Source organism: Salmo salar, chromosome 18 (assembly GCF_965601325.2).
Source record: "Salmo salar chromosome 18, fSalSal1, whole genome shotgun sequence".
In the NCBI taxonomy this organism is placed as follows: Eukaryota; Metazoa; Chordata; class Actinopteri; order Salmoniformes; family Salmonidae; genus Salmo; species Salmo salar.
In genome coordinates, this window is record NC_138308.1 from 14,695,317 (window position 1) to 14,713,410 (window position 18,094).

At 43.7% G+C, this 18,094-nt stretch overlaps 1 protein-coding gene across 2 annotated transcripts in view; it reads right to left on the reverse strand.

Annotated features, from left to right (window-relative positions):
* Positions 1–18,094, reverse strand: part of ldb3 (LIM domain binding 3) — a 61,568-nt gene that overhangs the window by 29,517 nt on the left and 13,957 nt on the right. For both annotated transcript variants that reach the window (XM_082964472.1, NM_001139663.1), the window contains 3 exons: positions 9,074–9,225; positions 2,733–2,808; positions 316–338 (listed from right to left, as the gene is read on the reverse strand). In XM_082964472.1, the coding sequence (XP_082820598.1) occupies positions 316–338; positions 2,733–2,808; positions 9,074–9,225 (251 nt within the window). The remainder of the gene's footprint in view (positions 1–315; positions 339–2,732; positions 2,809–9,073; positions 9,226–18,094) is intronic.

The following is an 18,094-nucleotide window of genomic DNA, read 5'->3' on the forward strand; positions in this document are numbered from 1 at the left end:
AGGGGTTTTCAAGTTAATGATCACAAGCAAAATTAGGTTTATGATAGGTTAAGATTTATTAGATGTTCACTCCCTTTTCTCCGGGACTTTGACAACCATTACAGACCAAACCAAAACTATCATTATCATTACCAATCCGACAACTGCTCATCTGTCTCAAAGGCATAATCACGACACAACAAGCCAAGACAATGCACATCCACTTCACACCAAAGAGACTGACACAATAACATGACACACTACACCATGCAGCTGAACCACGGAATCGTTTTGGGGGCGAATGCTGCTACGTCACATGCAGGGTAGGGTACTAACTTGGCAGGAGTGTTGGAAATAACCTAAGGCAGCGGCAGAGAGGAGAGAGAGAGAGAGAGAGAGAGAGAAAGAGACAGTGATTAACAACGCAATTACACTCTACCACCCGCCTCCGCCGAGGTCGCTTATTTGGCGTGAAAGGCAAGTCGCAAGGTACGTCAGATATAAGAGAATAGGAAAGGAGAAGAGATAGATAGAAGATGGTGAAGGTGAATACTGAGAACCACACAATGCAACAATGAAAGCCATCAGTGAAAAATATGTTTTCACCTTTGTTGCCGTTCATTCTTGATTATGATCATTACTGAGGCTTGTCCATCACTGGCATGCAGCCATGGCATTGCAGGCTCTTTAAATCTATAACATGGAGCTAAAAATACGATTTTGTACGTCAGAGCAGTGGTATGAAGTGATAAAGAAAGTGGGAGAGAGAGCGCAACAGACAAGAGAGAGATAACTTTGTACTGTATGTTTTGTAGATGAGGGTAGAAAGCGAGATAAAGAAATAGATAAATGGAGAGAGGTGAAGAGAGAGGGTCAGACGAGACAGAGGCGGATATATTGGGGTTCTGTATGTTTAGAGATGGGAGCAGAGCAGAGAGGAACCTGAACCCAGCCATTCCATGGCCTTTTAAAAGAGACGACAAGAACAGGTGGTGGCCCTGAACCATCGTCACGGTGTCTTATAGCACACTATAGCACTTTTAAATTAGGTCACGCGACTGCTTTCTGTTTTAGATAACACTAGGGGAATGCTAGTTCACTGTGTTCATCACAAAGACTGATATAGCAAACACTGCATTTAGCGATTCACCTCTTTTAGCGATTCACCTCTTTTAGCGATTCAACTTTCTCACATTAAATAAGTTCCGCTATTAGCGCTTAACTGACACATCAGACACATACTAAAAACTAATTTCCATTTCACTGTGCAGTCACTTCTCCATCCTGGCCGCGTTTAAAGCAATGGTTAGGTTTAAAGCAATAGTTAGCTCTTCATGTACACAAGCACTGAAAGGCTTGCCTGGGACGTCACATGTTCATATTTTGGCAGAGGGGACACCTAATCTCCCGGGGGCTCTTCGTATTACCTGGAGAAGGGCCACAGCCTGAGCTAGGGGCCTTTACAGGGACTGTGCTGCCTGCCCTGCACATTCCCCTCTGGGGGAACCTAAATCACTAGAACCCATTAGGGTCACCAGGCTGTCTAGAGCCCAGCTCGGGATCAGAATACACAGCTAAATCTGAATGTTCTGAGGCTTTCTATCCTTCTGCCCCATGAGGGCCGGTCAGCAGAGCAGCAGGGACTGGTTGGAGTAGGGTGAAGCCCCTTGGAGTAGGGGGAAGTTGGCCATAGACACTGATCTATGGTAAGTTTTGAGGTGGGAGGGGTTCTCTCTGAATGTTGAAGGTTAGGTTTTGGAGAGGGCTAGCTAATCCTACACCTGAGCCTATAGGCAACTTCCACCCGGAGCTTCTACCCCACTCCCTCCTCTTCACTATGGGGTTCACCAGGCCTGGCCACCCCTGGCTGGTGCTGCTGTTACTACCGTCTGTTCCACTTGGTTACATACCCCACTGAGAGGCCTGCTGCAGAGCCCTTTCCTCTGTGGCTCTCCTGGAGCTGAGCCATCTCTTGCAGGGTCTCAGCTGAGTACAGCCCAATAGGAGTGTTATACTGTGCCTTCTTTGTGGGGGTCGTCTTGCCCCCAGGGCTTGGAGTTTGCCTCTTGGTGGGCGACCCCAAGTGGGAGTTTTTCTCGCCAGACGCCTCTAGTGACACGGAGGAGGAATTGCAGGCCGAGAGGCCGCCATTTATTTTGGTAGTTTGAGCCTTCAGGAGGGGAGAGACGTCGGTGAGGTGGATAAGGGGGAAGACAGATAGAGGCGTGGTCAGAGAGAACAACGCAAAAGGTACCCTATGAAACTCAAAAATATAGTTGTTTGAACTTAAACTTGGAAGGCAGGGTGGGTGCTGCATTGTCCCCAGTATCACCAGTAGAGGGCAGTGAGAGACTAAACATAGACAGTGCCTGAGCACACAGCTCCACACAGAGTGTGAAATTCTGAGTGGATCAGCCCAGCACGGCCCAGGGCTGTTCTTACAGACCTCAGAGCTGGATGTGCGGTGCTGACTCTATGGCTCCTTACACCCCTAATGGAGGAACTTTGCATGGACCCTCCTGGAGCTCCCTACTCTGACGCCTCTGGTCTGGAAGGAGGCAGTGGTTTCACTGAAAGTCCTCAAACCACTTCGATCCCATATGAGTGTGACTGAAGAGTCTGTGTGTATCTTTTATTTATAAGTGCGGGCAACAAATTCTACAACTAGGGAAGCATGAAAACGTAGCAGTCGGTGTGCTGAATATGTTGGGAGAGAGACTGAACAGAGTGTTGCTGGCTGCGGTCATGCTTACCTTCTGGTGAGGGATCTGTTGCATGGGAGAATCCATTCTTTGGGTGGATGTGGAAAGTGGAAATGGGCGCTTTGACCTGTAGCAAAACAAAAAACAGATACATTCGAAATATTACAGTTATTAGAGTGTGACTTGGAATTCTACCACTTGTATAACACATAACAAGTGGCTGCCAGAAAGGTGTTCTGCACTGAAAGCTTTTTCATGGTTTATGAGAGAGATCAAGAGAGGAAAAGTCTACCGGAGAAAGACCATTACTACTTGGACACAAGGAGCAAAGAGGTCAAAGGTCACAGAGACAGGCCCACATAGAGCTAGGCTCAACCTGAAACCTTCACAGACCACTCAGATACAAACGTTGTACCCTCCTTATCATAAGTGGTGGTGAGCCATATCAACAAGAACAGAACATAAATTCCAGAGCCAGAATAAAGTAAATTCCATATAATTTTAGACAAGCTCAGACAAGCTCAGCAAGTGCAAGTTTCAATCCACCATATTGTTCGCACCGCCAATGTTTACTTGAACCAACAATGAAGTGGGGTCTAAGTCAGAGAATAATGTGAATGTTTACAGAATACTTCAGAGATTGATCCCCCATGTTGTTTGTCTACACTCTTAGAAAAAAAAGGTTGTCTATAACCTAAAAGGGTTATTTGGCTGTCCCCATAGGAGAACCCTTTTTGGTTTCAGGTAGAAGCCCTTTGGTTCCAGGTAGAACCATTTTGGGTTCCATGTAGAATCCATTCCACAGAGAGTACATGATACTCAAAAGGGTTCTACATTGAACCTAGGTTCAAAATATTTAGGTTAAGACAAGAGGATTTGAATATTCCATAACTCTTTGGGACCAGCATTGCTAATTAGCAAGGGCGCTAGAAGGATATCAACGGAGTTGGTTCCACGAATTTGTTTATTCGAATTTGTTTATTTTCTAACACTTCCGAATGGAATTACTTCATTGTCTTCCCCTTCCCATCTTCAACTCAGCCTTGAACCAAAAATGGTTCTACTTGGAACCAAAAAGGGTTCTCCTATGTGGACAGCCGAAAACCCCTTTTGGAGTGTACCGTACTCATTGTAGACCCTGACCTAGATCTATGGAGGTGGTATAAGAGTATGCTCAGGCTCATGGGTTCAGAACGTTCTGTTTTAACACTGTTGGTCAAGTTCAGATACACAAGTGAAATGGAAAGAAAACAGTACGTGGACGCTTCATCTTTTGAGTGAGTCAAGACTTGGGAGTGCTTGCTTGCCTTCTGCACTTATCAAGCCCCTAATGCATCTTGAAGGACACATTCATTCATTTTCTTATTGACATTCCAGCAAAATGCATACAGATGACACATAACACACAGTGTTGTATGACAGTTGAGGACTAGGTTTCATAACTTCATTGTAGAAGGCTGTTAAATCTCTGCATCGTGTTCTTCTGTGGCATACAGTGGTTATCCAAATAGTGGTTATTTATACTGAACAAAAATATAAATACAACCCTAATCTATGGATTTCACATGACTGGGAATAAAGATATGTATCTGTTGGTCACAGATAAAATGGGTTTCACAATGGGCCTCAGGATCTTGTCACGGTATTTTTGTGCATTGAAATTGCCATCGAAAAAATGCAATTGTGTTCATTGTCCGTAGCTTATGCCTGCCCATACCATAACCCCACCGCCACCAGGCGGCACTCTGTTCACAACATTGACATCAGCAAACCGCTCGCCCGCACGATGCAATACACGTGGTCTGCGGCTGTGAGACCGGTTGGATGTACTGCCAAATCCTCTAAAACAATGTTGGAGGTGGCTTATGGTAGAGAAATGAACATTACATTTTCTGCCAACAGCTCTGGTGGAAATTCATGCAGTCAGCATGCCAATTGCACGCTTCCTCAAAACTTGAGACATCTGTTGCATTGTGCTATGTGACAAAACTGCACAGTTTAGATGTGCCTTGTTTTTTTCACCAGCACAAGGCGCAGCTGTGTAATGATCATGTTGTTTAATCAGCTCCTTGATATGCCACACCTGTCAGGTGGATGGAATATCTTGGCAAAGGAGAAATGCTCACTAACAGATGTGCACAATCTTTGAGAAATAAGCTTTTTTTGCACATTAAATATGGGACCAATACTTTACATGTTGCGTTTATTTTTGTTCAGTGTATAAAGATAGACATGTCTGGCTTCTAAAGGTAGAATCAGTGGCGCAGCGGTCTAAGGCACTGCATCTCTGTGCTAGAGGCGTCACTACAGACATCCTGGTACGAATCCAGGCTGTATCACAACCGGACATGATTGGGAGTCTCATAGGGCGGCGCACAATTGGCCCAGCTTCGTCCGGGTTTAGCCGTCATTGTAAATAAGAATTTATTCTTAACTGACGTGCGTAGTTAAATAAAGGTTCAATTAAAAAAATATAAACAAGCTCTCTCTGACAGTTATATATATGGACAAACTGAAGTAGCCGTTAACTGTGTTAAATGAAAGTGGCTGGTGAGAAATTACATGAATGCTAAATAAGGATTTCTGAGCTGCTGAAAAAAATGACCCTGACATAATCCATTGGCATCGTAGGGCACTGCAGGTAGGCAGAATTCAATGCCGCTTTTTGAAAGAATTCTCTGGTCTTTTGCCCTCTGTCGGCCTGCTACACAAAAGGCCCAAATGGCTCTGGCAAACCATGTATTTTTTGTTTGTCACAAATTGAGCACAAAGAAAAGGATTCAATGACCTGAGGACTGAGTGTTTTTACCAAAAGTTCCAATTTACCAAAGGTTTTGTCATTGGATTAGAATGGTTTCAGAATATAAGTGGTGAAAAAAACACTGACAAAATGCACATTTATAATAGATGCTTCATGTGTTGACTACCTGCATTGCTCATCAACTCTTGACTGTCTTCACTCGTCTTTATAGCTCTTAGTCTTATGCACACCAATACGCTGTTCTTCTGGTGTTGGAAATAAAAGCCCCAATAGCCCACATAGAAACACTGACACATTGTTCATTTGGTTGACGTCGTTGTGAGTGACCTTCCTTAAGGCATTACTTCAGTCTCACACACCATCACCTCAACACATGGCAGCACTGGACCGCAAGGCACTGTGGAATAGCCGTGCCCTGCTGACCTGAAGAACGTTGAAGACATGACCACCCCACTGCTAACCTCCCACAGCACGCAAACCAAGCAGAGGGGGTGAAGCTGCTCCTGTTTAAATGACCCACTGAACCGCAGGTAAACCTCTCGCGATTGATCTCGGGAGTAGATTTATTGGAATTACACCCAGCAGTAATGAGATGATTAAGGTCGTTTTGAGGAACCCATCGTTTGAGGGTTAAAAAGGACTATCTGGTGCAGGTTCCTTCCATATGGTGGTAGACACAGTGAACCTGGCATGCCTCCCCTGTTTTTACACTGCTCTCACATCTCCACACATTACACAAGCAGAGGTCAGATCCATCCACAACGCCCTCCTTCTTATCCAAGCGGGATTCTTCTCTGTCTGGTGGTGAGAGTTTGTTTTCAACCCATTTTTAAAACAAGCTCTCTCTGACAGTTGATTTTTGTCGACAAAAGAAATACTAAAACAAGAGGAAAAGTGTTTCTTGGGAAAACGGAGAAGAAAAATTAGGAAGAGGAGAGACGATGACGAGCTCTGGAAAGGCACGGCAGAGTGCCTCCTTGAATCAATCAACCGGGGGGGGACAAGCACTTCATCGATCCAGCCTATGCCAGCCTTTCCCTACCATTTTACAACAATCCGACGGGTGATGAAAAGCAGCCTGTGGAACCACAGGAGATGAGGGGAGGGAGGTTGGGGTGGTTGTGGTGGGTCTGAGCTGTGCAAGCCGTCGTGGGCGGAGTATGGGTGGGGTGGGGTTGGAGTTTAGGAGCAGGTACAGATGTGAGGAGGTTCAAGGGACACCTAGGACCCTACTCACCCCCCCACTGAAATGGAAACAACCTCTTCTTAAAGATGTACTGTACATGCATTCACAGGAGCGATGCAATCAAACATTTGCTGGTTTGAATCCCAGGGTTGTTGGGGGTGGGGCATGTGTGTGGTCGTATAATATACCCATCAAAACAAGGAATCACCACATTCCTTTGACATTTGTAATGAGACAAACCGAATTGGCCCCGGGTGTAAAACACTGTCACTGAGAGCAGCCCGACTCAGACTCTTGACATCTGCCACAGTACAGAGATGGCTGGGAGTGACTCTTAAGTAAAATGTCAAGTTCCAAAGCAGAGTGCAGGCCATTTGTGGCTCCTCTGAGTGTCCGAATGGAAAACAAACTGTCAGGTACCTCTGGTCTGAGGTGAACAAACACAAATCTCCCTAAATAAAGTACAGGTAGAGTCAGTGGGGATTAAAAAGTGAGACCTAGCATGCTTTAACCCCTGACCTGAGTTAGTTGTTGTTCAACCAGTTAAAAGACAGGGTAAAACCAGGTCAAACAGCTACCAAAAGAGCCACGAGATAGGGAGACGTTCGCGTAGCCTAACTAAGGGTTACAGTCCGGTAAGAGGGAGAGTGTCCAATGTAATACCCATCTGTCATGATAAATACCATAGCCTGTCACTTTGCTAATTGACTTGGAGATGAAACAGAGAAAATAAAGTGCCTTGACCTTTTCACTGCCCCCCTCTGACAAAGGACAGGCCAATCGGATTAGGAATAAGAATAACATGTAATTTAATAGGATCTCTAAAGGACAGACACTATCTGGTTTTATGTAGGGGTGCATTAAGAGATTTAGCCTTCAAAAGGCTTATGTAACAACAACACTGCCAGCAGACTTAGAGAGCCCTCAAACACAACAAACAGGTCCACAATCAATAACAGAGTTAAAAATAACAAAAAAACAGTTGAGATGGTAGGTTGAAAGGAAATGTCACCCTGGAACCCAACATGGTTTTCATTTCAGCGACCCATTCACTGCAGTGACGAAGGCTGTTGCCTTATAGAATCCATTCTGATTAGTCTGTCAGAGTGAGGGAAGTTATTCAAATTCTAATATAGAAAGTGAAAAGGGGGCTAGAGTTAGGGGAACTGTCCCATCACTAATGATTAACCAGAGTGCCAACCCTACCCTCCCCACCACTTTTGAAATGGGTTTTATAGTTGAGACGTAATTGAACTGTAAATGTGCCATGAACACAACCACTCATAATGTTTTCATCCGATTGTCAAAACAAATCACTACCTTCGCACATTTAGACATTCAGCAGTCTATCATTAGGATGTAATTGGCTGATATAGGAAGCGTTCATGTCACACATGCACTACAGCTATATTGCGGTGCTTTTTTCATTAGCACTTTATCTGGTCTCTGCAACCTTGGAAGTCGTGTGTGTGTGTGTGCACGCGTAAGTAATTAAAGGCATCTGTGTTTGACGTAGTTTAAAACGGCAGGGGTGAATCAGCAGTAGTCACGCCTCGCTGCAAAGCAGATTCAAATGAATGAAAAGACGACACGGGACAATATTAAGGACACATGGTTTCACCTATATTAATTTAGCAGCGACGGGCCTTCTCTGCTAAATCCTTGCCACCACTCTCCAAAAAGGTAAGAATCTTTCAGGAAAATCTATCATTCCAAAAATGTCATGGCATGGGCCCCCATTGATTTTGTTTTAATGTTTGGGTCACTCATATAGCATAAGAATACGGCATAAGCCATGACAAAATGTGTATAATTGCAGGAAACTAGTTTAAAAAATATCACATTTTCTCTCCACCACCTGGCAAAATGTGTAGAATTGCAGGGAATTTGCTTTAAAACAACAAAATGTCTCTGCGGACCAAAAGGACGGCCCCAAAACAATCTCTGCCATTGGCCACGTCAACTACTACGCCACCCCCTCAATTCAAGCATGGACCAGAGACCAATGCTGCATGCTAATAATATTGTTACACTGATTAGCTTTTTCCTATAGTAACATAGATTTTTTTTAAATGTACTGAGTGCACTTCCGGTTATTTCTATGGGGATCACACTGTGTCAGAGGGAAGGAAAAGTGACATCATATTGATGTATATCCCATGATAAAAGTATACCAAAGCTATCTTTGGTTCTCTAGTTTTAGCCAGGACAACAGGTGTAAAAATAGTATTATTTCTATTCCCTCCCTCTACACATTCCCTCTCTCCGCAATCCTCAGATGACAGACAGGCCACATCTCTACCTCTAAAAGATCTGAGGCAGCCCACTCTGTCTCCCTGTGCATGTTTAAAATGACACCTAATATCCCTGTCTGATCATCAATTATGCCACAATAACAGTTGGCCCTCAGAGAGAAGAGTGTGTGTGTGTGTGTGTGTTACGTACTTCTGCATGGTGAGGGCCAGGTTGAAGCTGGCAGACTTGATCTTGTTCTGGGCCTCCAGGTGGGTCATGCCTTCAGTGCTGACCCCGTCGATGGCCACGATGATGTCACCCTGGATCAGGTTGCCCTGCTGTGCCTTACTCCCTGGAGTGATCTGTGGACGGTCAGCGCACACACAGGTCAACCTCAATCATAATGTGCTTTGTCAATGGACACTAGTGCTAAGCGATTAACCAAAATGTCTAAACATTAAAAATTAAACACAAAAAACAGCTAAATTGACAGACATCGGTTCAATTATTATAATAACATTTTGTTCTGTTTTTTTCTGTAAGCTTGATGGTCAGTTTCTAAAGAGAGAGATTAGATCAACCCAAACTTTGAAATGTAGTAGGGAGTTGTAGTTTCCAACAGGCCAATATTCTACATAGTTTAGGGCAGAAAATGTGGTGATTAACTACAATGACCATAATCCATTGTCCGCCCGCTTACTTGTACGGTCTCGGTCTGTGTGGAGCAGACACTAAGAGCTCGTTGATTGAGAGAGAACGCACGAGAGGGATAAAATCAGTTGCATTGCAGGACTTTCTGTACCTGATGTAAGTGATTAATAGTTGGTATTCAACAGTCATAAAAAGTATGCCTTATTTACTATCACTTAATCACAGCAAAGAAGTAAATATTGTCGGTCAATGAAATGGTAATGGAATTGATCAATGGTGTTATGAGTGAGCTGTCGTCACGTAGGGCTCGGCTTAAGTCTCTCAGAGGTGCAAAGCCTCCTCCCAATCACAGTCAGGGGGAGCCCGTCAACCTGTTTACACTGGACACAATAGGAGGACACAAGTGTACAGGCAGGCTATATGTCTAATCCTTGACAGCTGACTACATAACCTAACATGCGGAACATTCTGCCATTATTACATTATCTCAGTTGTAGTATACTACGTTATTATGGGAGTAGAAGACTGAACATGGACGATCAGTTCATCAGTAATCACGGTCACACTTGATTTGGATAGTCCAGAAAGTCCATCTGTAGATGCTCAATAGATGGTCATAATATCACCAAACTATCTGTTGATAAGCAACTGCTTGCTAAGGTTAGGTTTAGAATAAGGGTTACGTTTAGGGTTAGGATAAGGGTTAAGGTAAGGGTTAGTAGATACTTTTGTGTGTATATAGTGTATGTGGACATACCTTGAAATTAGTGGACGCGGCTATTTCAGCCACACCCGTTGCTGACAGGTGTATAAAAGCACACAGCCATGCAATCTCCATAGACAAACATTGGCAGTAGAATGGCCTTACTGAAGAGCTCAGTGACTTTCAACGTGGCACCGTCATAGGATGCCACCTTTCCAACAAGTCAGTTCGTCAAATGTCTGCTCTGCTAGACCCGGTCAACTGTAAGTGCTGTTATTGGGAATTGTAAACGTCTCTGAGCATTTAAAATATTTTTTATTTTTTGTCATTTAGCAGATGCTCTTATCCAGAGCAATTAGGGTTAAGTGTCTTGCTCAAGGGCACATCAACAGATTTCATCTAGTCCGCTTCAGGATTCGAACCAGCAACCTTTTGTTTACTAGCCCAACCTCTTAACCGCTAGGCTACCACCCAGCCACAGCAACAACGGCTCAGCTGCAAAGTGGTAGGCCACACAAGTTCCAAACTGCCTCTGGAAGCAACGTCAGCACAATAACTGTTCGTCGGGAGCTTCATGAAATGGGTTTCCATGGCCGAGCAGCCGCAAACAAGCCTAAGATCACCACGCGCTCGGCTGAAGTGGTGTAAAGCTCACCGCCATTGGACTCTGGAGCAGTGGAAACACATTCTCTGGAGTGATGAATCACACATCACCATCTGGCAGTCCGACGCTTTTATTTCTTTCATCACATTCCCAGTGGCTCAGAAGTTTACATACACTCAATTAGTATTTGGTAGCATTGCTTTTAAATTGTTTAACTTGGGTCAAAAATTTCAGGTAGCCTTCCACAAGCTTCCCACAATAAGTTGGGTGAATTTTGGCCCATTCCTCCTGACAGAGCTGGTGTAACTGAGTCCCCGCAGCAATGTTCCAACATCTAGTGGAAAGCCTTCCCAGAAGAGTAGAGGCTGTTATAACAGCAAAGGGGGGACCAACTCCATATTAATGCCCATGATTTTGGAATGAGATGTTCGACAAGCAGGTATCCACATACTTTTGGTCATGTAGTGTAGTTAGTTGAAATGTTAATGATACTCCATCTAAATAAAGCGTTACCGTAGTCACCAATGTGCGTGAGGCGATTCATGCCTCCGATAAAGCCAGGCTAATCAGGAAACATCTAATTAAGTGCCCAGGATCATTAGTACACTGGAAACTGTCATTTCCACCATTTAATGATGAAACTAGGGGAGAAAGGATGGGGAGGCTTCCACTCACTAGCTGGTTTATCAGAGGCAGGGTTTTATTTTATTTTTATTTTTTTGCCTCCCCCGTCTTTAACCCTCCAGTTTTGACACCATCTGCCCTCATTTGTAAAACCACCCTCGCCCCAAAATATCCCTCCTGATAAAAACCCTTACCTCACCTAATCTTTTACCCCCATCTTTTACTCCCAGGAGTAGTACACAGTAATTGGCTGCTTCCTGTTCAAACTGCCTGACATTTCTTACTTACTCACTCACTTTTCATGTTCCCGCAATCATTTCCATCATTCAGGAAGAGAGGAAAAAAAGAGCGAGAGACGTGAGAGAGAGCTCTCATAAAGCATAGAAAAATCTAACTTGCTAAATCCCTTGGGTGGAAACTGAAAGTCAGAGTGGCTTATTCATTATTACTGTTAAAAGAATGTGGAATAACATTGCAACAATAGGGTTTGCGTGCACTTTCATCTGAGTAGCATAAGTGAAGAGAGTGAGTCGGCTGTAGACAGAGACACACTTCATTCATTTAGGCCAAAGTGATCATTAGAATGACATTTGTATTCATTCATTTTATTGAACCTTTATTTAACTAGGCAACTCAGTTAAGAACAAATTCTTATTTACAATGACGGACTAACCCAGCCAAACCCGGACGATGCTGGGCCAATTGTGCACCGCCCTATGGGACTCCCAATTATGGCCGGATGTGATTCAGCCTGGATTCGAACCAGGGACTGTAGTGACGAGTCTTGCACTGAGATGCAGTTCCTTAAACCGCTGCGCCACTCGGGATCCAAGATGAATGGGCACTGACTTCACAGAGAAGATAGAAGTGCAAAGGAGCACAGAAAATAGAGAAGACGTGAATGGGCACTGACTTCAGAGAAGCGCAAATAAGATTTCAAAAGCAAACTTTAGCATTAAGGGGTTTAGTATCTGTGATAGCTACAACAATTTATAGACTGTTAAATTAATGATATAGCCATAGAAGTTTAAGAATATAACTTATGTCATCATGAGCTTAGTTCAACAGCCTTACGCCATCAGAAACCAAAATATAAGCTTGTTTTACTTCATTGTTTGCAAACAATGCAATTGTAAACAAACACTGTATTGTTAAAACTACAATTTGAATCTCATGGATGGTCAGTACCTGCATCCATAGCTCGGTCTTTGAGTTTGAGAGTGGTTACATTTCTCCCACCCCATCCCTCAGCTGTTTACCAAAAATACAAACAATTGAGTAATCATACACTGTTGCAGACCCGTTTGAGTGTGTTGTTGAAATTTCTCCACTAATCAGTTACATCCAGGGGGGCTTTTCAGCTGTGCATTTCGGGAAACAAGCAGCCCTACCCCCATCCCAACCTGACCACCCACCCAGCCAAGCAGCCATTCCCTCACATGTGAGTCAAGATGAAGTGATGCACAACAAATCTGGTTTTGAAAAGCATAAGCATTTTTCTTTTTACTTTTAATCATAGACGAGTATCCTCAGGAGGAGCCCCCCCCCCCTCTCTTCCTTGTCACTCCTCACAGTTCTATGAATGAAACTAATTAACATTGGCCTACACCTCATTCTGGTAAAAAACAGACTGTCCCACAGCGGTGCAGAAGGCTGTCTGAGGCTGGTATCAAGCTCCACCAGCCATCTCAGTCTGTTGCCTTCACATATATCTCTTCCACTCTCCCCCTCCTTAATTCCCTTCTTCTTACTCCTTCTCTCTATCCCATTACCTCGCTCCCTTTCTCACACCCTGCTCTCCCTCTTTTTCTCCTCATCACTCTCTCCTTCCCTCCCTCCATCCCTATCCATCTCTCTCTGAGTGAAAAAATGAATGGGTCCCTGTCTGTATCTCCCTGGGGAGCTCAGTTATTACTAGGCACGTCCAAGACAGCCTGCAACTAGCTGGTGAGACCACTGTGAAGAGCTCATTTAAACACACACCAACAGGGAACTGGAACTAACCGCTGTTGGAAAATATATTTGGCATCTCAGGGCCTTCAGAAAGTATTCACACCCCTTGATTTTTTTTCCACATTGTCGCGTTACAAGGTTGGATTAAAATGTATTTAAAATTGTCCTTTTTTGTCAACGATCTACACAAAATACTCCAATGTCAAAGTGGAAGAAAAATTCTAACATATGTAAAAAAAAAAAAAAAATGTATAAAAAATGAAAACACTAATATATCTTGATTACATAAGTATTCAACCCCTGGAGTCAATTCATGTTAGAATCACCTTTGGCAGCGTGAGCCTTTCTTGGTAAGTCTCTAAGAGCTTTGCACACCTGGATTGTACAATATTTACACATTATATATTTTTTGATCATTGCTAGACAGCCATTTTCAAGTCTTGCCATAGATTTTGAAGCCTATTTAAGTCAACACTGTAACTAGGCCACTCTGGAACATTCACTGTTGTCGTCTTGGGTACGCAACTCCAGTGTATATTTGACCTTGCGTGTTTTAGGTTATTGTCCTGCTGAAAAGTGAATTTGCCTCCCAGTGTCTGTTGGAAAGCAGACTGAACCAGGTTTTCCTCTAGGATTATGCCTGTGCTTAGTTCTATTCCGTTTCTTTTCATCCTAAAAAAACTCCCTAGTCCTTATCGATGACAAGCATACCCATAATATGATGCAGCCACCACCATGCTTAAAAATATGAAGAGTGGTACTCAATGATGTGTTGTGTTAGATTTGCCCCAAACACACCGCTTTGTATTCGGGATAATTTATTTTCCACAATATTTTTATTTCTGTTCAGGCTTCCTCTTTACGCTGTAATTTAGGTTAGTATTTCAGGGTAACTACAATGTTGTTGATCAATCCTAAAAATGTTTTTATATCACAGCCATTAAACTCTGTTTTAAAGTCACCATTGGCCACATAGTGAAATCCCGGTTTCCTCCCTCTCCGGCTACTGAGTTAGGAAGGAGGCCTGTATCTTTGTAGTGACTGAGTGTATTGAAACACCATCCAAAGTGTAATTAATAACTTCACTATGCTTAAAAGGATTTTCAATGTCTGCTTTTTTTACTACCCATCTACCAATAGATGCCCTTGTTTGTGAGGCATTGGAAAACCTCCCTGGTCTTTGTAATTCACTGCTTGACTGAGAGACCTTACAGATAATTGTATGTGTGGGGTACAGAGATGAGATGGTGTTTAACATGGTTTTGAATAGCTATTATTATTTTTTATTTCACCTTTATTTAACCAGGTAGGCCAGTTGAGAACAAGTTCTCATTTACAACTGCGACCTGACCAAGATAAAGGAAAGAAGTGTGACAAAAACAACACAGAGTTACACATGGGATAAACAAACATACAGTCAAAAACACAATTTCACACAGAGTGAGTCCATGCAACTTATGTGACTTGTTAAACAAATCTTTACTCCTGAACTTATTTAGGCTTGCCATAACAAAAGGGTTGAATACTTATTTACTCAAGACATTTCTGCTTTTTATTTTATATTAATTAAAAAATACATCCACTTTGACATTATGGGGTATTGTGCGTAGGCCAGTAACAAAAAAAAATCAAAGTCAAGGGGTGTAAACAGGGCTGGATTAATGCAGGGACTTACTGGGGCTGAGGGCCCAAGAAGCAGAAAAACAAAAATAATCAAATATACTGCTCAAAAAAATAAAGGGAACACTTAAATAACACAATGTAACTCCAAGTCAATCACACTTCTGTGAAATCAAACTGTCCACTTAGGAAGCAACACTGATTGACAATAAATTTCACATGCTGTTGTGCAAATGGAATAGACAACAGGTGGAAATTATAGGCAATTAGCAAGACACCCCCAATAAAGGAGTGGTTCTGCAGGTGGTAACCACAGACCACTTCTCAGTTCCTATGCTTCCTGGCTGATGTTTTGGTCACTTTTGAATGCTGCCGGTGCTTTCACTCTAGTGGTAGCATGAGACGGAGTCTACAACCCACACAAGTGGCTCAGGTAGTGCAGCTCATCCAGGATGGCACATCAATGCGAGCTGTGGCAAGAAGGTTTGCTGTGTCTGTCAGCGTAGTGTCCAGAGCATGGAGGCGCTACCAGGAGACAGGCCAGTACATCAGGAGACGTGGAGGAGGCCGTAGGAGGGCAACAACCCAGCAGCAGGACCGCTACCTCCGCCTTTGTGCAAGGAGGAGCAGGAGGAGCACTGCCAGAGCCCTGCAAAATGGCCTCCAGCAGGCCACAAATGTGCATGTGTCTGCTCAAACGGTCAGAAACAGACTCCATGATGGTGGTATGAGGGCCCGACGTCCACAGGTGGGGGTTGTGCTTACAGCCCAACACCGTGCAGGACGTTTGGCATTTGCCAGAGAACACCAAGATTGGCAAATTCGCCACTGGGGCCCTGTGCTCTTCACAGATGAAAGCAGGTTCACACTGAGCACATGTGACAGACGTGAGTCTGGAGACGCCGTGGAGAACGTTCTGCTGCCTGCAACATCCTCCAGCATGACTGGTTTGGCGGTGGGTCAGTCATGGTGTGGGGTGGCATTTCTTTGGGGGGCCGCACAGCCCTCCATGTGCTCGCCAGAGGTAGCCTGACTGCCATTAGGTACCGAGATGAGATCCTCAGACCCCTTGTGAGACCATATGCTGGTGCGGTTGGCCCTGGGTTCTTCCTAATGCAAGACAATGCTAGACCTCATGTGGCTGGAGTGTGTCAGCAGTTCCTGCAAGAGGAAGGCATTGATGCTATGAACTGGCCCGCCCGTTCCCCAGACCTGAATCCAATTGAGCACATCTGGGACATCATGTCTCGCTCCATCCACCAACGCCACAGACTGTCCAGGAGTTGGCGGATGCTTTAGTCCAGGTCTGGGAGGAGATCCCTCAGGAGACCATCCGCCACCTCATCAGGAGCATGCCCAGGCGTTGTAGGGAGGTCATACAGGCACGTGGAGGCCACACACACTACTGAGCCTCATTTTGACTTGTTTTAAGGACATTACATCAAAGTTTGATCAGCCTGTAGTGTGGTTTTCCACTTTAATTTTGAGTGTGACTCCAAATGCAGACCTCCATGGGTTGATAAATTGGATTTCCATTGATTATTTGTGTGATTTTGTTGTCAGCACATTCAACTATGTAAAGAAAAAAGTATTTAATAAGATTATTTCATTCATTCAGATCTAGGATGTGTTATTTTAGTGTTCCCTTTATTTTTTTGAGCAGTGTATATACAGTGCTGTGAAAAAGTATTTGCCCCCTTTCTGATTGTCTATTTTTGATACTGAATGTTATCAGAGCGTCAACCTCTCTCTGAAGGTGAAATGTCAGAATAATAGCAGAGAGAATGCTTTATTTCAGCTTTTATTTCTTTCATCACATTCCCAGTGGCTCAGAAGTTTACATACACTCAATTAGTATTTGGTAGCATTGCTTTTAAATTGTTTAACTTGGGTCAAAAATTTCAGGTAGCCTTCCACAAGCGTCCCACAATAAGTTCGGTGAATTTTGGCCCATTCCTCCTGACAAAGCTGGTGTAACAGTCAGGTTTGTAGGCCTCCTTGCTAGCACATGCTTTTTAAGTTCTGCCCACACATTTTCTATGGGATTGAGGTCAGGGCTTTGTGATGGCCACTCCAATACCTTGACTTTGTTGTCCTTAAGCCATTTCGCCACAACTTTGGAAGTATGCTTGGGGTCATTGTCCATTTGGAAGATCCATTTGCGACCAAGCTTTAACTTCCTGACTGATGTCTTGAGATGTTGCTTCAATATACCCACGTAAAGCACTCCCCCAACATGATGCTGCCACCCCCGTGCTTCACGGTTTGGATGGTGTTCTTCGGCTTGCAAGACCCCCCCCCTTTTTCCTCCAAACATAACGATGGTCATTATGGCCAAACAGTTCTATTTTTGTTTCATCAGACCAGAGGACATCTCTCCAAAAAGTACAATCTTTGTCCCCATGTGTAGTTGCAAACCGTAGTCTGGCTTTATGGCGGTTTTGGAGCAGTGGCTTCTTCCTTGCTGAGCGGCCTTTCAGGGTATGTCGATATAGGACTCGCTTTACTGTGGATATAGATACTTTTGTACCCGTTTCATCCAGCATCTTCACAAGGTCCTTTGCTGTTGTTCTGGGATTGATTTGCACTTTTCGCAGCAAAATACGTTAATCTCTAGGAGACAGAATGTGTCTCCTTCCTGAGCGGTATGATGGCTGCGTGGGCCCATGGTGTTTATACTTGAGTACTATTGTTTGTACAGATGAACGTGGTACCTTCAGGCGCTTGGAAATTGCTCCCAGGGATGAACCAGACTTGTGGAGGTCTACAATTTTGTTTCTGAGGTCTTGGCTGATTTCTTTTGATTTTCCCATGATGTCAAGCAAAGAGGCACTGAGTTTGAAGGTAGGCCTTGAAATACATCCACAGGTACACCTCCAATTGACTCAAATGATGTCAATTAGCCTATCAGAAGCATCTAAAGCCATGACATCATTTTCTGGAATTTTCCAAGCTGTTTAAAGGTACAGTCAACTTAGTGTATGTAAACTTCTGACCCACTGGAATTGTGATACAGTGAATTATTGAAATAATCTGTCTGTAAACAATTGTTGGAAAAATTACTTGTGTCATGCAC